The sequence below is a fragment of the Vicia villosa genome, linkage group LG5 (assembly GCF_029867415.1).
Source record: "Vicia villosa cultivar HV-30 ecotype Madison, WI linkage group LG5, Vvil1.0, whole genome shotgun sequence".
Taxonomy (NCBI): Eukaryota; Viridiplantae; Streptophyta; class Magnoliopsida; order Fabales; family Fabaceae; genus Vicia; species Vicia villosa.
In genome coordinates, this window is record NC_081184.1 from 2861192 (window position 1) to 2884089 (window position 22898).

A 22898-nucleotide genomic window follows, 5' to 3' on the forward strand; every position below is an offset into this window, starting at 1 on the left:
ATAAAATACTCATATTTAGAACGGAAAAAAATTTATAATGCATTGGTGAAGCCAATTCAATTGCCGCTTGCACCGAAGAATTTAGAGGCGAAGCCAATTAAATTATTGTCTCATAAAGGTCAAGTCAATTTAATTAGCGTCGTTTATGTACAAGCTATAGGAGAGCGTCAATTTATCTAACGCCTATGTACATGTAGATTTTTTTTATTTTAATCCAATAAATAAATAGAAAAATTGAATAAAAACTAATAATAGTTAATTTAAATTGGATTACATACAATAATATTTTGTACACTAACGACGATGACCCGCTTGATAATATGACACCGGTTCTACACTTCTTAGGTACCCTTTCTCGTATCACTCTTTGTTGATTCAACTCGAGTGTTTGATACGAGGTTCCTAGAACATCACAATCACCATATTTCTTAATAAGTTATTGTAATTCTACGTAGTTTTGTGTCTGTATTTACGTGTTGTCGTAATTGAGTCGGTGTGGTTGGGTTGTTAGGGATGATGTGGTTATTGGTGAGCGACATTGGTTTGAATGCTTCATTTGAGCCATATGTTTGTTTGATGTTTTGGTGTTGTGATGTTAGGATGTTTGTGTCTTATGTTTCTTGGATGTGTTGGCTATGGTAAGATGATGTGTTGGGGGCATATGTTTGTTGGGTGTTTTGATAATAAGCATTTTGTCGTTGTTCGTGATATGAGGTGTGCTCTTAATTTTGTGGTTGGGTGTGTGACATGTATTGGGTATGGGTTGGTAATTTTGTTGGATGGGATGTTGTGTGTAAGTGGTTTGGAAATTTGGTTAGGGGTTAGATATTAAAGCTTATTGTAGGTAAGTGGTTTGGTGTGGGTCATATAAATACTTTCGAAGAAAAATTCAATTGTAAGCTATCTGTACCAATACATATTATTGCGGCATGCCTTGTGGTGTAGGTTCAGGCCTTCCGTATGCCTTGCTCTCATGTCATTGTGGCATGTTCAAGTGTTCGCTAGGATGCTTCCTTGCTTCTATCTGTCGTTTACAAAATCGTAAACATATTCAGTGTATACAACAATAGCTTTCCAGTGGTAGCAAAAGAGGAATATTGACATACATATAACGGGGATATTATTTGGCACAATGATAAGAAAGAGATTGGAGAAAAAGGGTCGCCCCAATCGCATGCATATTAGAATTGAAATGGATATGGCTGATAAATTTTTAAGATTATGTTATATATACCGTTATCCAGGACACACACGAAAATATTGTCCCAATGTTGGAGCAAGCTCTGCATGATAATTTACTATATTAAATTTTTTGTAACATTGGAATTTAATATAGATAACGACTTCTTTTCGATTGAAAGGAAGCCTGATGGACAAGAACTACACATGCATTATCCTATGCTTGGAAACACCCTCCAAGTCATCTATATAAACCTTAAGGAAATCATAGGGACACTTATCATACAGTTGAAGACTCGAGTTGTTTCTAGCACCATTTTTTGCCAAACTGTCAGCGCAATAATTTGACTCACACAGGATGTTCTTTATGGTTGTATCCTTGAAGCTCTTACCTCCTTATGGATTAATCTCACCAAATTTTCCCCAACGCATACTATCGTGCTACCTCTGGTGATGGCTTCAAAGGCTTGCTTGCAGTCAGTTTAAACACATAACTTCAGGTCAGCTTTATTATGGATCATCTTTAGGCCTTCTAGAATTCCCCAAAGCTCTGCTTGCATCGTATTACTTCTACCCTAACCTTTGGTAAACCCAATAATCCAGTTGCCCCTACTGTCTCGCAAAACCCCTCTACAATTAGCTATATCATTTTTCCCAACTGTCTCATCCGTGTTGAAAGTGACCTAACCCAACCCAGGAGGTTCCCATTTAATATAAATCACAGAGGTTGGTCTCTTGATGTTTCTACGGATCATATCATCTTTGTTGTTGTATTTGTGCAGTAGCTTCCAGATGGTTTTCACTGCGTTTTGAGGCATGGTGAAATGATCATCGAATTGCCTCTTGTTATGCCACAACCATATGCAGTGACGGGAGGTAGCCGAGGTTTCTTGCCACTGTATCTCATGTTTCCTGATTAGATTGTTGTTCAGGTTGAGGGCAAGCCAGTCTTGCAAATTATAGTTAAAAAAGGCAACATAGTTAGTTTTTCCACAAGGTTTAGCCATACATGCCTTATAAAGTTGCAATCTCTTAAATTATGACTTATAGTTTCTTATTTTCCTGTACATTCATTGCAAAATGGATCACTAAGGTATCTTTGAGAAAGGAATTTCTTAGTTTTCAGACCTTCCCAATGAACTTGTTAGATGAAAAACTGAATTCAATCAGGAACCTTTAACTCCCATATCTCCTTCCACTTGTTCTCCTGATTGTTACAATCCTCATCAGTTAAGGCTTCGTAAGTTGTTTTGGTAGTGAAGATTTCGTTGTTGGATCTGACCCCTATGCTTACATATCTCCCATATCTTTTATATGAGGTTGAATGATAATAATCTTCTCAAGGATATCTTCTTGGAACATAAGTTGTAATCTACACCAGTCCCAATCCCCTTTGTCATTCACAAGGTTAGCAACAGACATAGGATGTTGATTATTCAGGTTGTTAATTGGGCAATTTTTTAGGGAGGTACCTGTTTCAATCCAGCAGTTTTCAAAAACGTTGACGTTTTCCCCATTGCCAATATCACAGAGCTCCCATTAATCAATCAAAGGTTGCAGCTTAACGACTTTTTGTTACAACAAAACGAACATAAACACGCCGAAAACAACAACACAAACAACAAATAAAAAAGACTTTAACACCACAATATATCTAAGAGATTACAATAAAAAAATCATATGGTGGAGACATCATATCTCTAACATCATTGTCATCTTTAACACGCACCCACATTCGTTGGATATCATCATTTTCATCCGCAACAAGATGTGTGAAACAAGTCTCTAAAATTTGTAGACATTTGCCGTATGAAGTATGAAAGACACTAGAAGTCTAAACACGGCGAAGAGGGACATAAGAGATTAATGACGTGTTTCCAGAGGGACATAAGAGATTAATGATGTGTTTGGAAACACGGTCTACTGCCGCCACCGCACGTTTGGAGTCCTGCGAACATAAGAGATTAATGATGTGTTTGGAAACATGGTCCACTGCCACCACCGCACGTTTGGAGTCCTCCCACCGTGATTTTCAGAAGCTACTATTGGTAGCTTTTACCCACCGTGATTTTCTACCGTGATTTTTAATAAATTTCAAACATAAGCTATAACCAGTAACAAAATCTAATACTTCAAACCCAAAAATAAAATCTCAGAATTTAATTCAATTTGGATGTGTAGTTTAAAAACAAAATCTAATTGATTTAAAATATTAAAATTTAATACTTCTATTTATATTATAATATTAAAAAAATACAGTAAAATAGTATAGCTGATGTAAAATATATGACATACTATTCCAAGCAGTATTTGATTTGTTTGATATACATGTGCACATAATATCAACCATTTATGCATCAAAGGTTAATGCTACTTATTCACTTTATTCTCTAAAGTGAATTGCACAAGTAGAAAGATTTATAATGTGACAATTATCAAGAAAAATTTCTGATTCACAACAAATGCTTTCACTGCTATCCGAAGACTAATAAATATACAGAAGTAGGAGGGAAATTGTTTTACATGAAGAAAAAAAACTGCCAAGGTAATGAACTATTCCACCCATTGAGGCTTCTGCAGTCTGCAAATTAGTTGACAGCACATCTGAATCCAATTCAAACTGCATAAATTACGCAATGACGAATCTGACTCTTATGAAGCATAATAGTAAGTAATCAGAAACAAACCTCAGATCATATGCCATTAAGAATCTACTTATCGCCACCGCCAAACATTCCCATCATATCCTTAGAAGATCCCATCTGTTTCATCAAGCTTTGTAATCCACCCATACCTCCAATTTGCTTTAGCATCTGTGGAGGGAGGATTTTGCTCATGTGGTTGGCATTCATATTTCGGGATAAGGCACTCATTTCTCCCTTCTTTGGTATTTTAAGCCCTTTCATCTTGCTCCATATCTTTGCAAGACGTTTGTACTCTTCCATCATCTCCATTACTTCCCTAACTTGCCGACCAGAACCTCGAGCTATTCGCATCATTCTAGACTCATTCATGAGCTTTGGGTCTGAACTATCTAACTCTGAAACGCGTTAGCAATTAAAGGTTAGCATGTGAAGGTGTACTATTCCAATGGCAACGGTGAATTTAGTGCACATAACATTGATCTTCATAAATAAGTCTAAAAAAAAAAAGTTACAATACTTGCCTTTATTTGTCATTGAGTCCATCATTGTCATGTAACGCTTAATCTTTGCCTGGCTTTCCTTCTCACGGCCTTTTGGCATTAACTCAGAACTAAATCCCGGTAGCATAGAAAAAACCTACATAAAATCAACCACTGATTAGCCCCTCAAAGAAAAACCGAGAGCAACCCCTCATTAGACAACGAGAATTAATGTAAACAGCAATGGTAAATGTAAAACTAATATTTGCATGTACATTCTTATATATAATAGGGTGGTAACCTGGCCAATAGGACCCATTTTAAGAATATTCTGAAACTGCTCGTACATAATCCTCAAGGTAAAGTGTCCTTCTGACAGCATTTGAAGCAGTTCCGGTTGTTGATCCATAGGGACAACTTCATGGATTTTGTCCATGAACCCAGACAAGTCTCCCATGCCTAGTTCAAAACATAGCTGAAGATTAATATTAAGGGAATTGACACATCCTTATACATGCTTGAAAAAGGGAGGAATATCCTAAAACTCATTTGGGACGAAAACCAAAAAGTACATACCTAATAGACGACTGACAAATGGTTTAACATCGAAAACTTCGAATTCATCCATGTGTTCTCCAGTTCCAATGAATATGACAGGACTCTTTGTAGCAGCAACACTAGACATAAAAAATGAATTAAGATTAGATTTACAAATGATGACTACAAAAAAAAAAATAGATTTCATAACACAATCGCCTGCAAGCATCATATTTATAGAAGCTGGTGTTATATCATATATAAATATAATATGATCATATCCAGTAATACTTACGCACTAAGTGCGCCACCACCCTTTGCATGACCATCCATTTTAGTGATGATGACAGCTCCAACTGCAACACTCTGTTTAAATGCTTGAGCCTGATCAAAAGCAGCCTGACCGATACTGCTATCCATGACAAAGATAACAAGATCTGGTTTCTGAATCAATGCAAATAAAGGATATTAGAGATTACTGGCTTTTGGAAACAGACATTGATGCATACAATATCAACAGAACATACCGTTGCTTCTGAAACTTGACGCATTTCTTCAAAAAGAGCAGCTTCTTGTTTGTGCCGCCCACTAGTATCAACAATTATAAGATCACAGTTTTCTTTCCTGAATCTTTCCACACCTTCCACAGCAATTTTCACAGGATCTGACTCCATATAGCTGCAAAGAAATGATAGGGCATGGCAACCAAACATATTATTCAAGCACGTGTGATTTACATAAAAGCAAAACTAAAGTAAAAAAGGAGAAATGGAAATCATAAGAGAATTCCAAATAGATCCTTGGGATAAATAAAAAAGAATGCTTTTCAATTTTTGGTTTTATTATGCATAGCTTGTTTATGAGAAAGATTGTAATCAATCACCAATCCTCCATGTTTTTAATTGACTATGAATTTCCTTTTTCCTTAGTCTTTTTACCTTTTTTGCACGAAAGGTCATCAAAAATTGAAAAGGCCATAACATTTGGTAGGAGGGGGAGCCAATTATAGACCTTGGCCTTGGCGATTGTGTTAAAGGTGATTGGACATCCCCAATCTCACCACTGTCCTTGGTGATTTATTAACCCAAATAAAGCACAAAATGTCTTACTGCCTAGAAAGCCAAAAATGTACATTTTTTCCTAAAAAGTAGTTGCCTAACTCTAAGCTGATGGAAACTTCTAGACTACAAAGCAAATCCAATTTCAAACAACTATACATGATTCTTCTACAAGCAAATCTTCATATCATATTGTCTTTACAAAATGAACCGGCCAGTTTTCATGAAATATTATCAGTCTCATAGTTTCAAAATTTACTTAAAGAATGTGCCTAACCATAACAAAATCCAATATAGAAAATATAAACTGGCTTTGTGCTCATCAACATCTACAACCTTGAATTTGTTATCAAAAGCCATGTATGAAGCATGACTAATACGTAAAACAATAATAACCTCAAGTTTAATTCAACTACCACCATCAATTCACTTCCCACAAGTTATGAGTTGAAGATTTTGAATTTACATACAATATTAATCTATAATAACAATTAACAAATGGCAAGAGTACCTTCCATAGAAAGGGATCTTAGCTTTAGTTGCATTTTGCTTCAACTGATCAAACGCACCAGCTCTGAATGTATCAGCACATACTAGAGCTGGCTTCCAGCCTTTCTTTTGATGATAAAATGCATATTTTGTACAGGTAGTGGTTTTCCCAGATCCTAAATTCATTCAAGAAGCATAAAAGCACTCATTAGTACGTGCAAATGCATCTTTTATTGGAAATAAATGGCCAAACAATAATTGTAAGGAAAGCACATCTTGCTTGCCAAATGCATATATCTTGAGTATTAGTAATAAATAAATATTAGTATACATGCTTTGGATTGTTAATTTACATCCCAGTATCATTTGCATAAATTGAACATTGAAGAAGTATAATATAAAGAAAAAAAGAAGCAGGAAAACATCTTTGATTGAAAAACACCTTGTAAACCAACGAACATGACAACACTAGCTTTTCCTTTTTTGGGAGCAAAAGAGGGCTTTCCAGGATCCAAGATATTGCAGAGTTCATTGAACACAGCCTAGAATCAAATGAATTAATAAAATATTACAGATGAGTTAACATAAGGAGTAGTCACAATAAATGTCAACCCAACAACACATTAACCCGCAAACGAAAAAACACAGCACCACAAAAATACAAGCCTCTTCTAGATTCTAAGATCAATCATTAGTATTACTATTAGACATCCATTTCTTCCAAATTTAAAAGATCAATTGTGTACCCAAAAAAAAAATTTAATCCCGAATGTGACAAGTATTTGTTTAACGAACTAATCCATCTCCTACTAGAAAAAAAATTAATGCAATCAAATTTAAAATCTTTAACGAACTAATTAATAACCATACTCTAGTCATCCAACATGTGTCGTGCAGGTGTCATACAAGTGTTGGACACTAATCAAATTTAAGATCTTTAATCAACTAATTAATAATCATCCTTGAGTTATCCAACATGCGCCACACGGGTATTATACAGTGTTGGACACCGACCCGACACACCTAATTCAAAGAGTATATGTGCTTCATATTATAAACAAACAAAAAAGTTCAAAACTTTCAATATCTAATTTTTAAAAAAAGAGAGAGTGGATACTCAATTTTGCCTCTGAAGTTATATGACAATATAAACCTAATCCCCTATATAAGCAAAATTTCAAATTGGTCTCTAAAATTGTGAAATACTAATCGAATTCATCGAGATTAAGTTAGAAACCTAATTTGATAAGAAAGCCCTAAAACTTCATGAATCAAAATCGAAACTTTACTCCAAAAATTACATATAAAAAAAGGGGAAATTTACTTGTTGGATGATTCTGCGTTTGTTATGACCAGCAGCGAGATCATCGAGATTGACAATCTTCTTGATATTGGTCTGCATATCACGGACGAGCTTGAATTGGACATCGGATTGAAGAAGAGCGCGGGTGATTTCATTGAGGCATTCGTTGAGAACTTTTTCATCGATGATTGTGGCATTGCTCATCTGCTGAAGAGCACGCGAAATGCTCCCACCTAACTGTGCGAGAACCATCTTTTCGGTTTCTTCGAATTGCTCCGATTAGGGTTTGGGGTTTGAATCGCCGATCGGAGTTTTTTTTTTTCTTCGCCGATGGTGGAAGAAGCTGTGTCGTTATTATTGAATGAAAATAGCTTTTTTTTTGCTTTCAATTTATGGTTTTATTTTAATTTAATTTAATTGGATCCGAGACAAGGATTTATTTATGTTGTTGGTTTTTTTTTGTTACAATTATTTATGTTGTTAATGATGGTGTATATGTACGTGTGGTTTTTTTTTGTCGATGAATTGTTTTTTTTTTTTTTTATCAAATGAAGGTGCATACTTTAGTTTCATATTAATTTTAGAACTGTTTATGCTAACGATTAGTCACAAGTTAAATTAAAAAAAAATGGATATCATGTTTTTTTATATAAGACGGAAAGTGTTGATAAATATGAAAAATAAATAAATCATTGAAGAATAGAAGACAGCGGAGTAATAAGTTGTATCGTTATTTTTTTTAGATGATAAAATTAATCATTTTAAAAATTATATCAATTAATCTAAGATACAATATTGTTCTTTGTAGTTAATTTTTGCTTATTGATGTTGTTTGGGGTTAGGATTTTAATTTGCTTTCATGTGCACACATGTTTGATTGAGGCTTTATACCTGGATCTAAAAACCTAAGTATAAGTTTGATGATCGCGTAATGTTGGCTTTCGAGAGGTATGTCTTGCTTGGTTGGCACGATGTCTCACCTAGAGTAGATCCTCTTGAGGGTATTGTTGTCTAATGAGTAATTTGTTTTTGATAGAAATATTCTCAAATAGGGTTTGTGACTCTAGGAACTTTATCTAGAACCTTAAAGTCGTTATTAAGTTGGATGATCGCGTAGTGTTGGCCTTCGAGCTATATGTCTCGCTTGGTTTGCATTAAGACCTCACCTAAAGTAGATCCTCTTTAGAGTATTATTGTCTAATGAGTAATTCGTTATTGGTGGCAACATTCTCAAATAAGGTATGTGAATCTAGGAACCTTATAAAACCCTGGAGTCGTCCCTCGTGAGTTTCACTATTTAGAAAGCGCTTAAAGCCTTCCCATCGTAGGAAAACCATACATGGGCCCTTTGAGACCACATCATCCATAAACCCAAAAAATACATACATGGCATTGCATTGCATCCATTCTCATAAAAAAACTCTTAGCATGTTACATTTCTTTTCAAAACATTTTGTTGTATCGTGTTCATAAATAATGCATACTAATTTATCATCCAAAGAGATAAACGCATAGCCAAGTTATCATTCACACTTGTATTGAACTCATTCTCAAGTCATGGACGAATTTGCGCTAAGACAAGAAGCTCTGTAACACAAAGTCGACAAATTGAAAGATAAAATGGGGGATATTTTGATAGCCTTGCAATCTTTGATAGAAGAAAGAGAAAATCAAGAACGGTTTGCTGCAAGTGTGGGAAACTATAACATCATTCCTCAACCGCAAGATGTTAATCGTCCTCTTCTTCATCATTCTCAATGGGCAATGGTATCTCAAATCATGTACCCGAAAAACCGTGCGTAATCGCCAATCACCAAACCCCGAGACACTCGATCCAAAGAGAGATTTCAGAATTTGGAAGAACGACTAAGGATAGTTGACGAGAATGATAATAATAATTTGAATGCCTTTGATTTATGCTTGGTTGTTGATGTTATGGCTCCTCCGAAATTCAAAGTACCCGACTTCAAAAAATATAATGGGGTCAACTGTCCAAAGAACCATTGATCATGTATTATAGAAAAATAGCTCCTAATGCTCAAAATAATAAGCTCTTAGTTCATATTTTTCAAGACATACTAACTCGCGTATCTTTAAGTTGGTACATGCCCCTTAAGAAGGACCAAATTCACTCTTGGAAATACTTAGCTGAATCTTTTATGAAGCAATACAAGTATAAATTTGGTTTGGCTCCTAATCAAATGCAACTGCAAGATATGGCAAAAGGGATTATGAGACCTTCCGAGAATATGCTCAATGTAACACCCCGATATCCGCTGCACGCATCAACCGTGTCGGCCAACCGAGCATGTTACTGGCTTAATCAATAATCCCCCCTAGGTCCGCTTATCGGCTGCCCAGGAAATATTGTTTTTGCCTCCCGCAGGAATCGAACCATGTACCTAGGGGTTAAGTACATATTCATAGCAACTCCTGCTACCAATTGAGTAGCTCAATTGGTAGCAGGAGTTGCTATGAATATGTACTTAACCCCTAGGTACATGGTTCGATTCCTGCGGGAGGCAAAAACAATATTTCCTGGGCAGCCGATAAGCGGACCTAGGGGGGATTATTGATTAAGCCGGTAACATGCTCGGTTGGCCGACACGGTTGATGCGTGCAGCGGATATCGGGGTGTTACATTAAAAAGGCGCCTTTTAATGTAACACCCTGGATTTCCGCTTACCCCGCAGGGCTTCCGGCCTACCAAGCATGTCACCAGCTTAATCAATAATCCCCCTAGGTCCGCTTATCGGCTGCCCAGGAAATATTGTTTTTGCCTCCCGCAGGAATCGAACCATGTACCTAGGGGTTAAGTACGTATTCATAGCAATTCCTGCTACCAATTGACCATATGGTCAAGTGGTAGCAGGAATTGGAATTGCTATGAATATGTACTTATCCCCTAGGTACATGGTTCGATTCCTGCGGGAGGCAAAAACAATATTTCCTGGGCAGCCGATAAGCGGACCTAGGGGGGATTATTGATTAAGCCGGTAACATGCTCGGTTGGCCGACACGGTTGATGCGTGCAGCGGATATCGGGGTGTTACATTAAAAAGGCGCCTTTTAATGTAACACCCTGGATTTCCGCTTACCCCACAGGGCTTCCGGCCTACCAAGCATGTCACCAGCTTAATCAATAATCCCCCCTAGGTCCGCTTATCGGCTGCCCAGGAAATATTGTTTTTGCCTCCCGCAGGAATCGAACCACGTACCTAGGGGTTAAGTACGTATTCATAGCAATTCCTGCTACCAATTGAGCTAGTAGCTCAATTGGTAGCAGGAATTGCTATGAATACGTACTTAACCCCTAGGTACGTGGTTCGATTCCTGCGGGAGGCAAAAACAATATTTCTTGGGCAGCCGATAAGCGGACCTAGGGGGGATTATTGATTAAGCTGGTGACATGCTTGGTAGGCCGGAAGCCCTGCGGGGTAAGCGGAAATCCAGGGTGTTACACTCAACGTGGGAGATAAATCATTTCCCAAGTTGAACCTACAATTTTTGAGAAGGAATTGGCTACAATGTTTGTTGACACGCTCAAATACCCTTTTATAAAAAAAATGGTTGGAACCTCTTCACTAGCTTTCTCTGATCTAGTCACTATTTGGGAAAGGGTCAAAATGGGTATAAAGTCAGGAATAATCATTGACGATCCTCCAAAGGCAGTAAAAGTCAAGAACCCATGTTTAGAAGAGCCAGAAGAAGAAGACTTGGATGATTCGATGTCAAATCATGATGAAACATGAAATATCGTCTCTTCTTTGGCGAACATATCGACCTCAATCTTTGAGTGGGTAAAAGGCCAACCAAACATGGATCAAGCATGAGAGTTAATCCTCGAAGCTGGTGATCATTTGGCAATTTTAACATTTCCCTTGTAATTTCCTTGTTTTTTAAGCACTCGTTAGCTTTCAATTTTTTTGTTCTTCGGACTAGTAAAATTAATGAAATGATCATGCATTTTTTGAACTAATCCTTTCATGTTTACTCTTTCCCTTATTTTCTTTTGGAAAAAAAAAACTCAATATTTTTTCATTTCACTTTTCTTTACCAAAATTTTGTTTTACCAAAGATTAGATGGAGGATGATGTAAATGATATAATCGAAGTTGGTAAAGTATGTTTTTTAATAAAACTTAGTTAATGATGTAAGACATTGTTTCACGTCCCTAACACTAAGACCATTTACAATGGACATGTTGAATAATTTATTAAGTAGTTGAATGAGTGTGATGAGGTGTTGAATTGGGTGTTGAAAATGAGGTGGATTAAATTGTGTTGAATAAATTCAACATGTTAAATAAGAGAGAGTGTGGGCCACAAAAAACACTTGCCAAAATATCATTGGTTGTTGTCAGTTATTATATTTTTATTATCATAATCATTTGGGGTCAATTATTTTATAATAAATTATTTTTTTATTTATTTTATTTTTACCAAAATTCATCATTTTTTTCTCTATAATTAGAGACTAGTTTCATTAGATTTGAACCCAGAAAAAAATCAACTTTCTTCTCTCTAATTTTTCTATTTAGCCTTCTTGTTTGTAGCTCTTAATATATTTTTAGTGAAATGGATCCCAACAACAAATTAGAAAAATAAAATAAAAATAAATTATTAAATTAGAAAAAAATTAAAATAAATTATTTAACTCTTAATTATTCTAATTTAATTTTAATCGATAATTGTTATTAATATGTAATCACAAAAATAAAAACATAAAAGAAAATAATAATATAAAATAAAAGTGGTGGGGTAGGTTGTTGAATTTTATTAAACAAAATCATTGTAGTAAGTAAAAATTGAATGGGTGTTGAATAATTAGATGGAAGAGAGATGATGATGATGTGGAGTGTAAAAAGTGAAAAAGTAGGGTGTTAAATTTAGAAACCATTGTTGATAGCCTAAGGAGGTAAGGAAATATAATCCCTAGTCAACCCCTTTGAGTTTGGAAGTTGGTTTTCTTTCTTCATTAAAAACCCTTAATCTTATTCAAAAGCAGGTAATTTTTCTATTAGTTCGATTATGTATTGAAATTTCAAGAGAATTACTTCATTTGTACACTTCAAATATCTTATAATAAGAAGATCAGCCACAATGTCCTCGCACACATCATATAGTGTCAAAGAAATTGTAAAAATCTAAAAATTTATAGTAATTGTTCCTCACTAACTATTAACATAGCAGTCAGAAATCTTTCAAAAAAAAAGTCAAAAGAACAAATTCCATTGAAATTGTTCCAAAAAAATAAAAAAAGAATGAGATAAGAAAAAATAATAATAGTAATAATAAAAATAAGAAAAGCAAAAAATTGGAGAAAAAAAAGTCACTAAAATCCTTAATAGAAAAAAAAAACAAAATTGGGTGACCATCGTATCAAAAAAAAGCGAACAAAAAACAGGTGACTGCTATCTCAAAAAATCTCATTAGTTCTTGAGTCATTATCTTCACCTTTGCAGCTTCACAATTCTCTTAGAAATTGAATGCGTATGTCGAATTAATTTATCATAGGAATAAAGATAATTAGAAGGAGAATAGCGGGTTAAAATTACAAATGTGGAGTTGATACTTTGATATGTTCTTTGAAGAGTAAAGAAGAATATTTGGTGTTTATTTATGGAGCATCCTTCCGCGCTACTTCCTAAAAAGAATTCTTTCAAAATTATGTCTCTAGAAATCTCACTAAAGTGTTCCTTAGTAATGAACAATCTTTTGAGATTGTGAGCAACGGTGAAGTAAAAATTTGGTTGAATGGATCTGTATATAAACTGAAAAATGTCATACATATTTTCAACCTAACAAAAAACTTAGTCTTCATTGGCCAGTCTGCCAATACCGGTCACACAACAATCTTTCATGACAATTATTACAAGATTTCAAAAGGTGCTATGACGATTGGTCGTGGCACAAAGATTGAATCTTTACAGGACGTCGAAAACATATCATTTGATTGCAGTTGCTACATATGAAAGTTTAAATCTATGGCGCCAGATAAAGGTCATATAAGTGAAAAAGGGATGCAAATTATACACTCAAAATGAAAATTTCCAAGTCTTCAGTTACTAGAAATTGACATATATAAAAGACTATATTTGAAAAGTAGAAAAGAATTACCTGTGAATGAACCCCATCGAAAGAGAGACATGAGTTTACTCACTCTGATGTTTGGGATCCAAAAACTATCTTTTTATTTTGTGGAAAAAACTACTATCACTTTTATCGATATTCTAGGAAGATATGAATATACTTTTTAAAACATAAGTTTAAAGTATCTGAGGTTTTCAGCAAAGGAAAAGTCGTGTGGAAGATGAGACAAAATTGAAGTTCAAAAAACTAAGAACAACAATGGTGGTGAATATGAAGACAATATATTCAATAAATTTTGTTACGAGTACGAAATTAGAATGCAAAAACTGTGCCAAATACGCCTCAACACAACAGTGTAGTGTAGCAAAGTATAGAAACAAAATATTGATTGAGAACCGAAAACTTATGTGTGCGCTCAGACTTACTAAAGTAGTTTCGAGAATAGTCCATCAATTTCAGACTTACTAAAGTAGTTTCGAGAATAGTCCATCAATTCCATTGGAGCACAAAATACCAAAAGTGGTATGGGTAACAAATGAGTCCTATAGCTTGATACTCCCTCCGTCTCATAATAAGTGTCTTGCGATTCTTAAGAAAATAATTAGATGTGTTAGTTTTAATAATAAACTTATATTATTTACTAAAATACCCCTATTTATTATAGATAGTGGAATAGTTAAAAAACGTGAAAGTTAATAAATAGGGATATAATAGTGCAAAAAAAAATAAATATTGCATTAATATTCTAAAGATACATTTATTTTGAGACAAAAAATACAAATAAAACACTTATTATGAGACGGAGGGAGTAGATTCAAGTTCTACATGTCAAATTTCCAACAGTCAACCGTAAAATTAACAAATTGATCTTGAATCTTCCACATGTTCAATCATGTATTACCATCGTAACTACTAAGTTTATAATTTAAACCTATTGTTGAAACCTAAAGAAGCACATTCAAAACAATATTATTCTTATGATTCACAGATTTTTATTATCATATCTCAAACAATCAATCAAAACTCTTAAAATTGATTTTTCACTTTAAAAAGATGACATTTTTTATGAAAAAAAATAATAAATTGTAACAAATGAGCTCAATATCTTGATAAATTTGAGTTGGGCATGTCAAACTTCCAATAGTCAACAGTAAAAATATCAAATTGATCTTGAACATCGTGTGAACTCAATAGACAACAACAAAGCCAAAAAATAGGCAAAATATGGGAATGACTTATGGATAAGAATCTGTCAAGTTCTATATAGGGTTGATAGGATCAATCACTCGAACTATAGAAACAAAAAGCATGCTTGCAATAGAAGCTACACAAACTATAACAATGCTTAATCTTTCGTGATGAAGTACAGAGAACATAATTAACTGGATGCAACTGTTTGCCACCTTTATTAGGACATACTACTCATTGATTTAGTTAGAAGACATCGGGTGGGAAGTTCCCTTGAAATCCATTGCTCTGCTGAGCCTGCCTCAAATGCATTCCCAATGCATAGTTATTCATCTGTTGACAAACACAGATACAGAATTCATCAGCATGTGTGAAAAAAAATATTTAATGTACCAAATGAATTTTATTAGTAAAAATTCCCAATGCATAGTTCAGATTTTTTATCCACCATTTTAATAATTTGTTTGTCTGTATAACAAGGAACCAAATGAATTTTATTAGTAAAATTAATTTCTTATCATGTGTAATAATTGAGCATTGGCCCCTCTTTGTTTTCAGCTGAAGCAATTTTGTGTATTCGACAAAAAGGAGATTAAGAGAAGACCAGCTAATGTGAATTCCCAACAGCCACTAACCTACATATAGTATTTGGTAGATTACTAAAATAACTCCCAATTTCCAACCCCAAAGGGAGATGACAGTGAAGTATTTCTAGTTACTAGTATCGGAACAAAATGTGCTTCAGATTCAGGAATCAATCATGAAACTAAAATTATAATCATGAAGCAGTTTCCAACATCTATGTATGCAGTCATGCCACTTTTCTCCCTGCTATCCCATTTAGAAAGGAATGATATCAAAACTGAATCCTATCTTTAAAAAGATTCACAACAACTTATGAGGAAATATTAACTTCTTTAACTAAGAACAAGCAGTTTAGCAATGCAAAGAAAAGAGATAAAATTGAATCAGACCTCAAGAGTTCTGATCTGTTCCTGGTATTGAGACGCCAACTGCTTCAACTGCTGCAATTCTTGATTCTTATTATCATAATCAGCAAGGCGTTCGTGCTGAATCCTGAATGCGTTTTTAAAAGAATTTTTTTCCTTAATCAGCACTTCAATTTGCTGCTTCAGCATCAAGTTTTCCTGAAAACGAAACCATTCTATGCCGATTAAGATAAAAACCCAACTGAGGGGAAATACAATACAATACAATTACTCCTAACTCATTAATAGGTTCTAAGATGTAAGGGTATCAGAGCACACATGCACATAGAGGTCAACCGCACATCACAAAAATCATGGCCAGGACCATCACAAATCCGGGTATTCTGATCCTGATAAAAACCATTCTTGAAAAGCTATCAACAAATATGCTGTAAAAGATTTAGCAGCAAGAGAATGCATGACAAAATATTAAAAGATCTATAGGATAGATTGTCTAAGAAGGTTTGTTCCGCCCTCTTCCCCCAGTGTTACTTTAACACATAAGTAAAAGTAAAGAAGTTACATAGACTTGTTATACACACCACTGTAAGCTCTTCCTCAAACAAACAAATTTCAAAAAACACACTACTGCCCAACAGATAGTTCAATAATCCTTGCTCTTCAAAAAGGAGACTCACTTGTGACCTACGAGACAATACAATTTTAAGATGAATCATAAATGACTATATGAATAGTTAAATACCTTCTGAAGAGAGTCTGTTGCCTCAGCCTTTGCTCGTTCACTGATTGATTTCTCTAGAACCTCCAGCATTCTAGCAGCACGGGCTCTCGCATCATCAACACTGGTAGCAACCATCATTTCTCGAACAAAAAAGTCAATCCATTCTGCTCCGTCTGCAGGAAGGTTGTTCAAAGTAGACTGATTCTGAGAAGCAGACTCATTCACATCATCTTCCAGTTTACCTGCACAGTTTTTCAAAGACATGTTAATATTGTGGTTGATGATTCCACTGTCAATAATCAATACTTTTAAAAAACTCATTCAACCTATGTTGTTAAAATCTAGGATGGTGGCGCAGAGATATACAAACTAAACATAATCCCAACAGGATGCATAAATATTCAAAAATAGGAATATACACATGATTAAAGATATGAGCATACTTAATAATTAATAACTAAACAGGTAACAGGTGTTTTTATTGTTCATGTCCTTCGCAGAAAACCCAAAAAAACAGAGGAAAGCAAACCAAAAATACAAAAAAAAGAACAGTGGAGAATCAGAGGCCTTCTCAGTTCATAGGCAGGAGAAGGGATTTGTTTCACAGTTCACATGTAGAAGAACAAGATCGGGAGTAAACCTTTGCAGAAGAAGAAGAAGAAGAAGACACAAGCTTTGCATAAGAAGAAGACACACACAGAGTAGAGGGGAGAGTGAGAGGAGCCTCACGAAACAAGCATATAATAAGAAGAAGTCGTGAAGAATAGTAAAATATAGGTTACTTAAAATATAACTAAATAATGTATACCCTTAAAAAGTAGAATGGTTCATAATAATGGGTATTTGAGGGATTTCATCCATTAAACCCTAATAGCACGAGTGATTGGAACAAGATAAAGGTGATTCATGGTCTTTGCATCTGTTGAAAGTGGCTTGCTGGCCGAAAGCATCGTACTGGATCATGCCACCGCTCCATGATTGCGCACTATAGTGCTAAATTGACATCATGGCATTTAACTCAGCCACCTGTCCCTCACAGCCCTTGTCCCAGTCAACAAAGAGTAACATACTAGTGATTTGCTTGTGGGGCTCAAAAGTTAACAGAAAATTTGAAAAAGGAAAGAATGAGAGCAAAGAAGAGTGAATATGCAATGTGCATGTCAGTAGATGATATTTATTACAAAAGAGAGTAAAGAGGAATGTATTTGCTTTTAGGTAAAGAGAGTAGATGGGATTTGTTACAGAAGGACTGAGGGAGAGTGACTGAAACAGCGTAGAGACCGGGAGAGGTCATCAACCAATGAATGGAATTAAAAGGAAAAAAATGTCATTAGAATTGTAAAAACTCCACAGGATGAAGAATGAAAACTTTGTAAAAGAAGTTTTTAGATCCTGTTTACTTTTTGAAAATATTTTCTAAATGTGTTCAGAGTAAACAGGGCCTTATAGTTTCAACATTATCAAAAACTGATACCTCTTTGATCACCAAAATATGAAAGAAAATGAAAACACCAAATACAACCAAGTTAACCAAACATTTACTTGCCAAAGCCAACCATACCTTGATCCCCACTGACATCAATCTCGGATTCTTCAGCAGTTCCAAAATTCCCACCCCCAGCTCCCAAGTAAAGCTCATTCAGGCTCTTGATGGCAGCATCTAGATCATTGTCACTTTCTTGAAGAGCTCTCTCAAGAACCTGAAAGCTCAAACATCAATACATAAGCAAAAAATTCTTACGATAAACATCACATAAAATCATACAACAGAGTAGCATTTTCCCTCCCTCCATTAAAAGGCTCTCGTCCTCTCGTGAACCAAACAAAAAAGAATAGAATTATTTTCACTTCCCGCAACAAAACACAATATATCTCATTCAAATCGAATCCTTCATCCCCTCCATTAAAACAAACAAACCCTTACAAAAAAACAAGTACTCATCTTCAACATCAATAAATAAAACCGTAAACTTCAAAATAATAATCAGTTATACAATTCAGATTAACATATCATCATTCATAAACAACCATCATCAACACAGATAAACTGTATATACTAAATAATCAGTTCCTAAATTCAAATTAACACCATCATCAACACAGATACAACTTTAAATACTAAATAGTCACTCCCTAAATTCAAATTAACACCATCATCAACACAGATACAACTTTAAATACTAAATAGTCACTCCCTAAATTCAAATTAACACCATCATCAACACAGATACAACTTTAAATACTAAATAGTCACTCCCTAAATTCAAATTAACACCATCATCAACACAGATACAACTATATATAATAAATAATCAGTTCCTAAATTCAAATTAACACCATCATCAACACAGATACAACTGTAAATACTAATGAATCAGTTCATAAATTCAAATTAACAGTATCATTAACACAAATACAACTGTAAATACTAAATAATCACTCCCTAAATTCAAATTAACAGCACCATCATCATTCATTAGCAGAACTAATACAAGCGAAAATAGCGAAAATCGAAAGAACGAAAAAGTACCTGTTGGTCCATGTGAGGGAAGAGATTACGAAGCTGATCAAAGAGTGATGGAGTCGGAAAACGAATCGGAGAAGTAGCAGATGAACAACGAAGCCTCTTCGACAACGGCGGAGACGGAGGAAGTTCTTCAAAGAAAGATCTCTTGCTTCCGCACACAGCAGCAGACATCGTTCGTTCGATGCAGACTACGAATTCCGATCCAATTTCCTCCTCTTGGCTTCTCCTTCCTCGATCTATACTCTATCGAATTCAATTCAACTCATCCAAAAAAACAAACACACGAAAACGAATTCGATTGAATTGAATTGAATCTGAAGAAGAAACTAGGGTTAGGGTTTTGAGGTTTATCGTGAGGGTTAGGTTTGGAGATGGTGGAGTTGACAAAAGGAAGTGTTGAAAATTGAGGAGAATGAGTATTTATAGTGAGGTAGAGAATGCGATAAAGGAGAATGAATGAAGAAGAAAGTGTGAAGATGGTGCCACGTGCTTGCGAGCGCGTGGTAGAAAAATCTGTAATAGTGAAAAAGAAAGGTGAAATTTATATACTGGGGATTTTCTTTGTTAATGTGAAAATTTTACCATCGTGTTTTCAACTGTTAGTTGTTATAGGGATTTATCTGATTGTTGAGTGAATATATATTTGATTTTATCCTTTTTGTTTACGTTATAATCAACTATCTACCCAATACTAAAATGTAGCCCAAAATTACTAATTACCCCTTGCACTCAAATTTTTTTACACTACCAAAAGGTCTTTCCTGTAATTAACAAATTCAATATTCATCCATCCATTTGGTAGTCTTCTATTGGTCAATGTCTTCAATTTTTGTACTTTGCCAATCTACTTTTCACAACATTTCGTTTCCTCCAACAAATATTGTCTCTTTGCAAACAAGAACCATACCTCTCCTTTTTTTCTCCCCTAACCCTAGCCGCCGCAGCTCCTTCTCCTTTCTATATAGGACCATTGCCACCTCCGATTGAAAAACCGATGCCATATTCGTTCTCTTCATCTCTCAACCCTCCTAATGAACCGAATCAAATTTTGTTTCGGTGACTTGTCGTTGACCCAGATTATGGGTTGTGGTTTTGATTTCATTGATACACTCTCTTTGTATTCTCACCATGAAATTCAATTTTTGTCACAGGTTTGGAATGGAGAAGGGTTCTCTTAGGGTTTTGAAGGCTTGGTACTCTCCTATCTCAAATGGTCAGTATTTCTAATTAACACTTTCTATTTCTTTTCATTATATTATTTTGTTTGACTGAGACATTTGTGACATTTGTTGTTTCTATTGATTTTGTTGGTTTTTGATGTAGTTTTATCAACATACTGACCATATGGATTTTGTTGCAAACATGGTTAGCTCTGTTGTTAGAGCTTTCAGTTCTTCATGCTTAGTATTGTTGATATAATTAACAACTCACTTATAGATAACTGTCCACATTTGTCACTATTCTTGAGTTGTTAACATATTTTTGAATTGCTATTTGCCTAAATGCCACAAATCTGTATCACTCAGCCTTATGCTAAATAGCTTCAAGCAAGCTTTTTATAAATTGTCATTTGTTGTAAGACTTACTTCATACTATTAAATGATTTTGCTTGCTTTTAAATCTAAACACATAACAATAATCTTATTTTCTTTTGTTTATTTTTGTTATTATTGATAGTTAATTTTTATTTTCAATTGCAATGGTTCATGAGATTTTAGGTAACTTTGACCAGATATAGCTGACTTTATACTTATTTAATATAAAATCAATTGTACCTTTCTATTACTAATGTGTGGTTTTTTTATGCTTAGATAAAGGTAGTCTGTAATGGTCAGTCTTGCTTGTGGTCTTATCTTTGTATTTCCCACTAGAGATTTTAATCCTATAATTGTTTTGCCCTGTGTATTTTAGTTCTACCTCAACACAATATCAACATTTATAATTTGGCATATTTCCTCATTTCCATCATTTTCCAATATATGTGAAATTGAACACTCATTCTTATGACCCTTTAAATTTTAGTTATGTGAAATTGACTCGGATCCATCTCTTTATTTTGGCAGTTTTTATCTATGAAATGTGCAACAGTAATTCCACGGCTGGATTTTAATATTGAAGGTCTTCTTGCTAAAGATGTAAGTTGTTCATCTATTTGCATACCAGTTAGGAAAAAAAGCTTAAGATCTGCAACTCTGTCTAACATTGCGTTATTGTATTATGAATTTTACTCTGTTACATCAATCTTAGCCAGGGCTAATTCAGGCAGTTATTCCAAACATGACAAATCCGTCCGATATCCTCCGTAGAGCTATGCATCCACAATTGAGTGGAGGGTTCAAGGAGCCAAATCAGGTAATAATCATTAAAGTTGCTTTTGCGGCCAAATTATGTTCGCATTAGGTTTATTAGCTGACTATATTTTGATACAATTTGCTATAGATGCATGATATGTGGGAGTATGAGCTTCACAATGTTATACAAATGAGCTTTGCAACAACTGCTCCCACAAGTAACCAAGACGCGGATGATATAAATTCCCAATCAAATAACCCATTTTCTTAAAGCACATAATGCTGATGTGATTGAATTTTCATGGAATAAGTATTATAACATTTGATTTTGGTGTTCCATTATCTCAATTTCAGGTGTAGCACATAATTGCAGGTTGATTTATTGATTGGTAAAGGGAAGGGAAGACCACACTGCCATCTCTGCGGTAGGAATAGGAGGGCAAGGTAGAACCACTCTAGCCAAGAATATTTACTCCTTTTTATAAGCATAATATTTTAGTCATGAAAATAGAAGCTTTATTTTCTTCTCTCATATGCTTTATTATTTTAACTAAGAATCACCAATTATAAGGTACTGTTCGAAAGAGTGTGAAACACTATATGCATTGTTATGCCAATTATGATTTGTCAATAACATTTCATCAGTCCATTTATAGTTTACTTATGCTATCTGCAACTCTCTTGACATTTCATACATTTTCTCCATGTGCGAATTGAGTTCTGTTACATATTATTGAGGCTGAAAATCTACATTTAAACTAAACAACCTATTTATTAAAGCATTTATATGTAGACTAGCCTACCCAAGACATTAATATTAAGTTTCTGTTTTGCTCCAAATCCATTGAAAAAATCATTAGTGGTTATTTGCATCAACATTTTAACTGTTGTTGATCTTTCGAACTCTCCCTTTGACAGGATGAGGATGCATTTTTCAGATTTAGAGTTGGAGTGGTAGTTACCGCTGTAGTGGTCATCCTCAGAACATGAATGAACATTCCAAAAGAGGGAAGTAGAGCTCCTTTCCAACTCAAGGCTTCTATGATTCAAACTTTCAAGTTAACTTCAGAAGGAGTTGGTATTAATAATGATATGAAAGCTATTCAGCACCAGGTAATTTTCTATGTCCATATGGTTATGAGTTTTCCTTTTGAGTGATAGCTATTATTGTTAAACTTGTAATGTCATTGAACATCAATGACCTCAAAAGCTTATTAGTAAGATTGATAGATTTAACAAAATTTGTTTTTTTTTGAAATTCTATGTTAACTCCACTTCAACACCTATTTTTTTTAAATGTTTTCTACTTCTTCATGCTTTGTGACTAAGTTTTTCAAATTTGTTCACAATCTGTTTTCATCAATATCAATTTTAATCACAAGATTTTTTATGGTAATTGTCTACCGCTTCATGCTTTTTGGTTAGTTTTTCAAATCTCA

At 34.6% G+C, this 22898-nt stretch overlaps 2 protein-coding genes and 1 long non-coding RNA gene across 6 annotated transcripts; 1 reads left to right on the forward strand and 2 right to left on the reverse strand.

The window, feature by feature from the left end:
- Positions 1-3452: 3452 nt before the first annotated feature.
- Positions 3453-8097, reverse strand: LOC131601152 (signal recognition particle subunit SRP54 2). Of its 4 annotated transcripts, none has more exons than XM_058872912.1 (10): positions 7712-8097; positions 6830-6929; positions 6410-6563; positions 5368-5518; positions 5136-5284; positions 4880-4980; positions 4605-4762; positions 4346-4460; positions 3867-4219; positions 3453-3760 (listed from the first exon to the last, which is right to left on the reverse strand). In XM_058872912.1, the coding sequence occupies exons 1-9, from the start codon at positions 7940-7942 to the stop codon at positions 3891-3893; spliced, it is 1488 nt and encodes a 495-aa protein (XP_058728895.1). In that variant the 5' UTR covers positions 7943-8097; the 3' UTR covers positions 3453-3760; positions 3867-3890. The 4 variants fall into 4 exon arrangements, with proteins under 4 accessions (XP_058728895.1, XP_058728893.1, XP_058728894.1 ...); XM_058872910.1 differs by having other exon boundaries at positions 3453-3783; XM_058872911.1 differs by having other exon boundaries at positions 3453-3799.
- Positions 8098-14884: 6787 nt separating this feature from the next.
- LOC131601153 (uncharacterized) lies at positions 14885-19579 on the reverse strand. Its single transcript, XM_058872913.1, has 5 exons — positions 19172-19579; positions 18203-18341; positions 16663-16883; positions 15945-16118; positions 14885-15303 (listed from the first exon to the last, which is right to left on the reverse strand). Exons 1-5 carry the CDS (start codon positions 19337-19339, stop codon positions 15217-15219), a joined length of 789 nt encoding a protein of 262 aa, XP_058728896.1. The 5' UTR covers positions 19340-19579; the 3' UTR covers positions 14885-15216.
- A 499-nt stretch (positions 19580-20078) lies between these two features.
- Positions 20079-21903, forward strand: LOC131606128 (uncharacterized). Its single transcript, XR_009284738.1, has 4 exons — positions 20079-20381; positions 21232-21520; positions 21608-21677; positions 21814-21903. It is a non-coding gene; the product is annotated as an uncharacterized LOC131606128 (long non-coding RNA).
- The last annotated feature ends 995 nt before the right edge of the window (positions 21904-22898 follow it).

Excerpts from the sequence above, each read along its gene's own strand:
- LOC131601152 (XM_058872912.1), bottom strand. The coding sequence starts at position 7,942 with ATGGTTCTCGCACAGTTAGGTGGGAGCATTTCGCGTGCTCTTCAGCAG. Across the intron at positions 4,981-5,135 it reads GGTGGTGGCGCACTTAGTGC|TGTTGCTGCTACAAAGAGTC; the intron begins GTAAGTATTACT and ends TTTTATGTCTAG. Across the intron at positions 4,220-4,345 it reads GGACTCAATGACAAATAAAG|AGTTAGATAGTTCAGACCCA; the intron begins GCAAGTATTGTA and ends AACGCGTTTCAG.
- LOC131601153 (XM_058872913.1), bottom strand. The coding sequence starts at position 19,339 with ATGTCTGCTGCTGTGTGCGGAAGCAAGAGATCTTTCTTTGAAGAACTT. Across the intron at positions 16,884-18,202 it reads TGATGTCAGTGGGGATCAAG|GTAAACTGGAAGATGATGTG; the intron begins GTATGGTTGGCT and ends AAAACTGTGCAG. Across the intron at positions 16,119-16,662 it reads CAACAGACTCTCTTCAGAAG|GAAAACTTGATGCTGAAGCA; the intron begins GTATTTAACTAT and ends TTTCGTTTTCAG.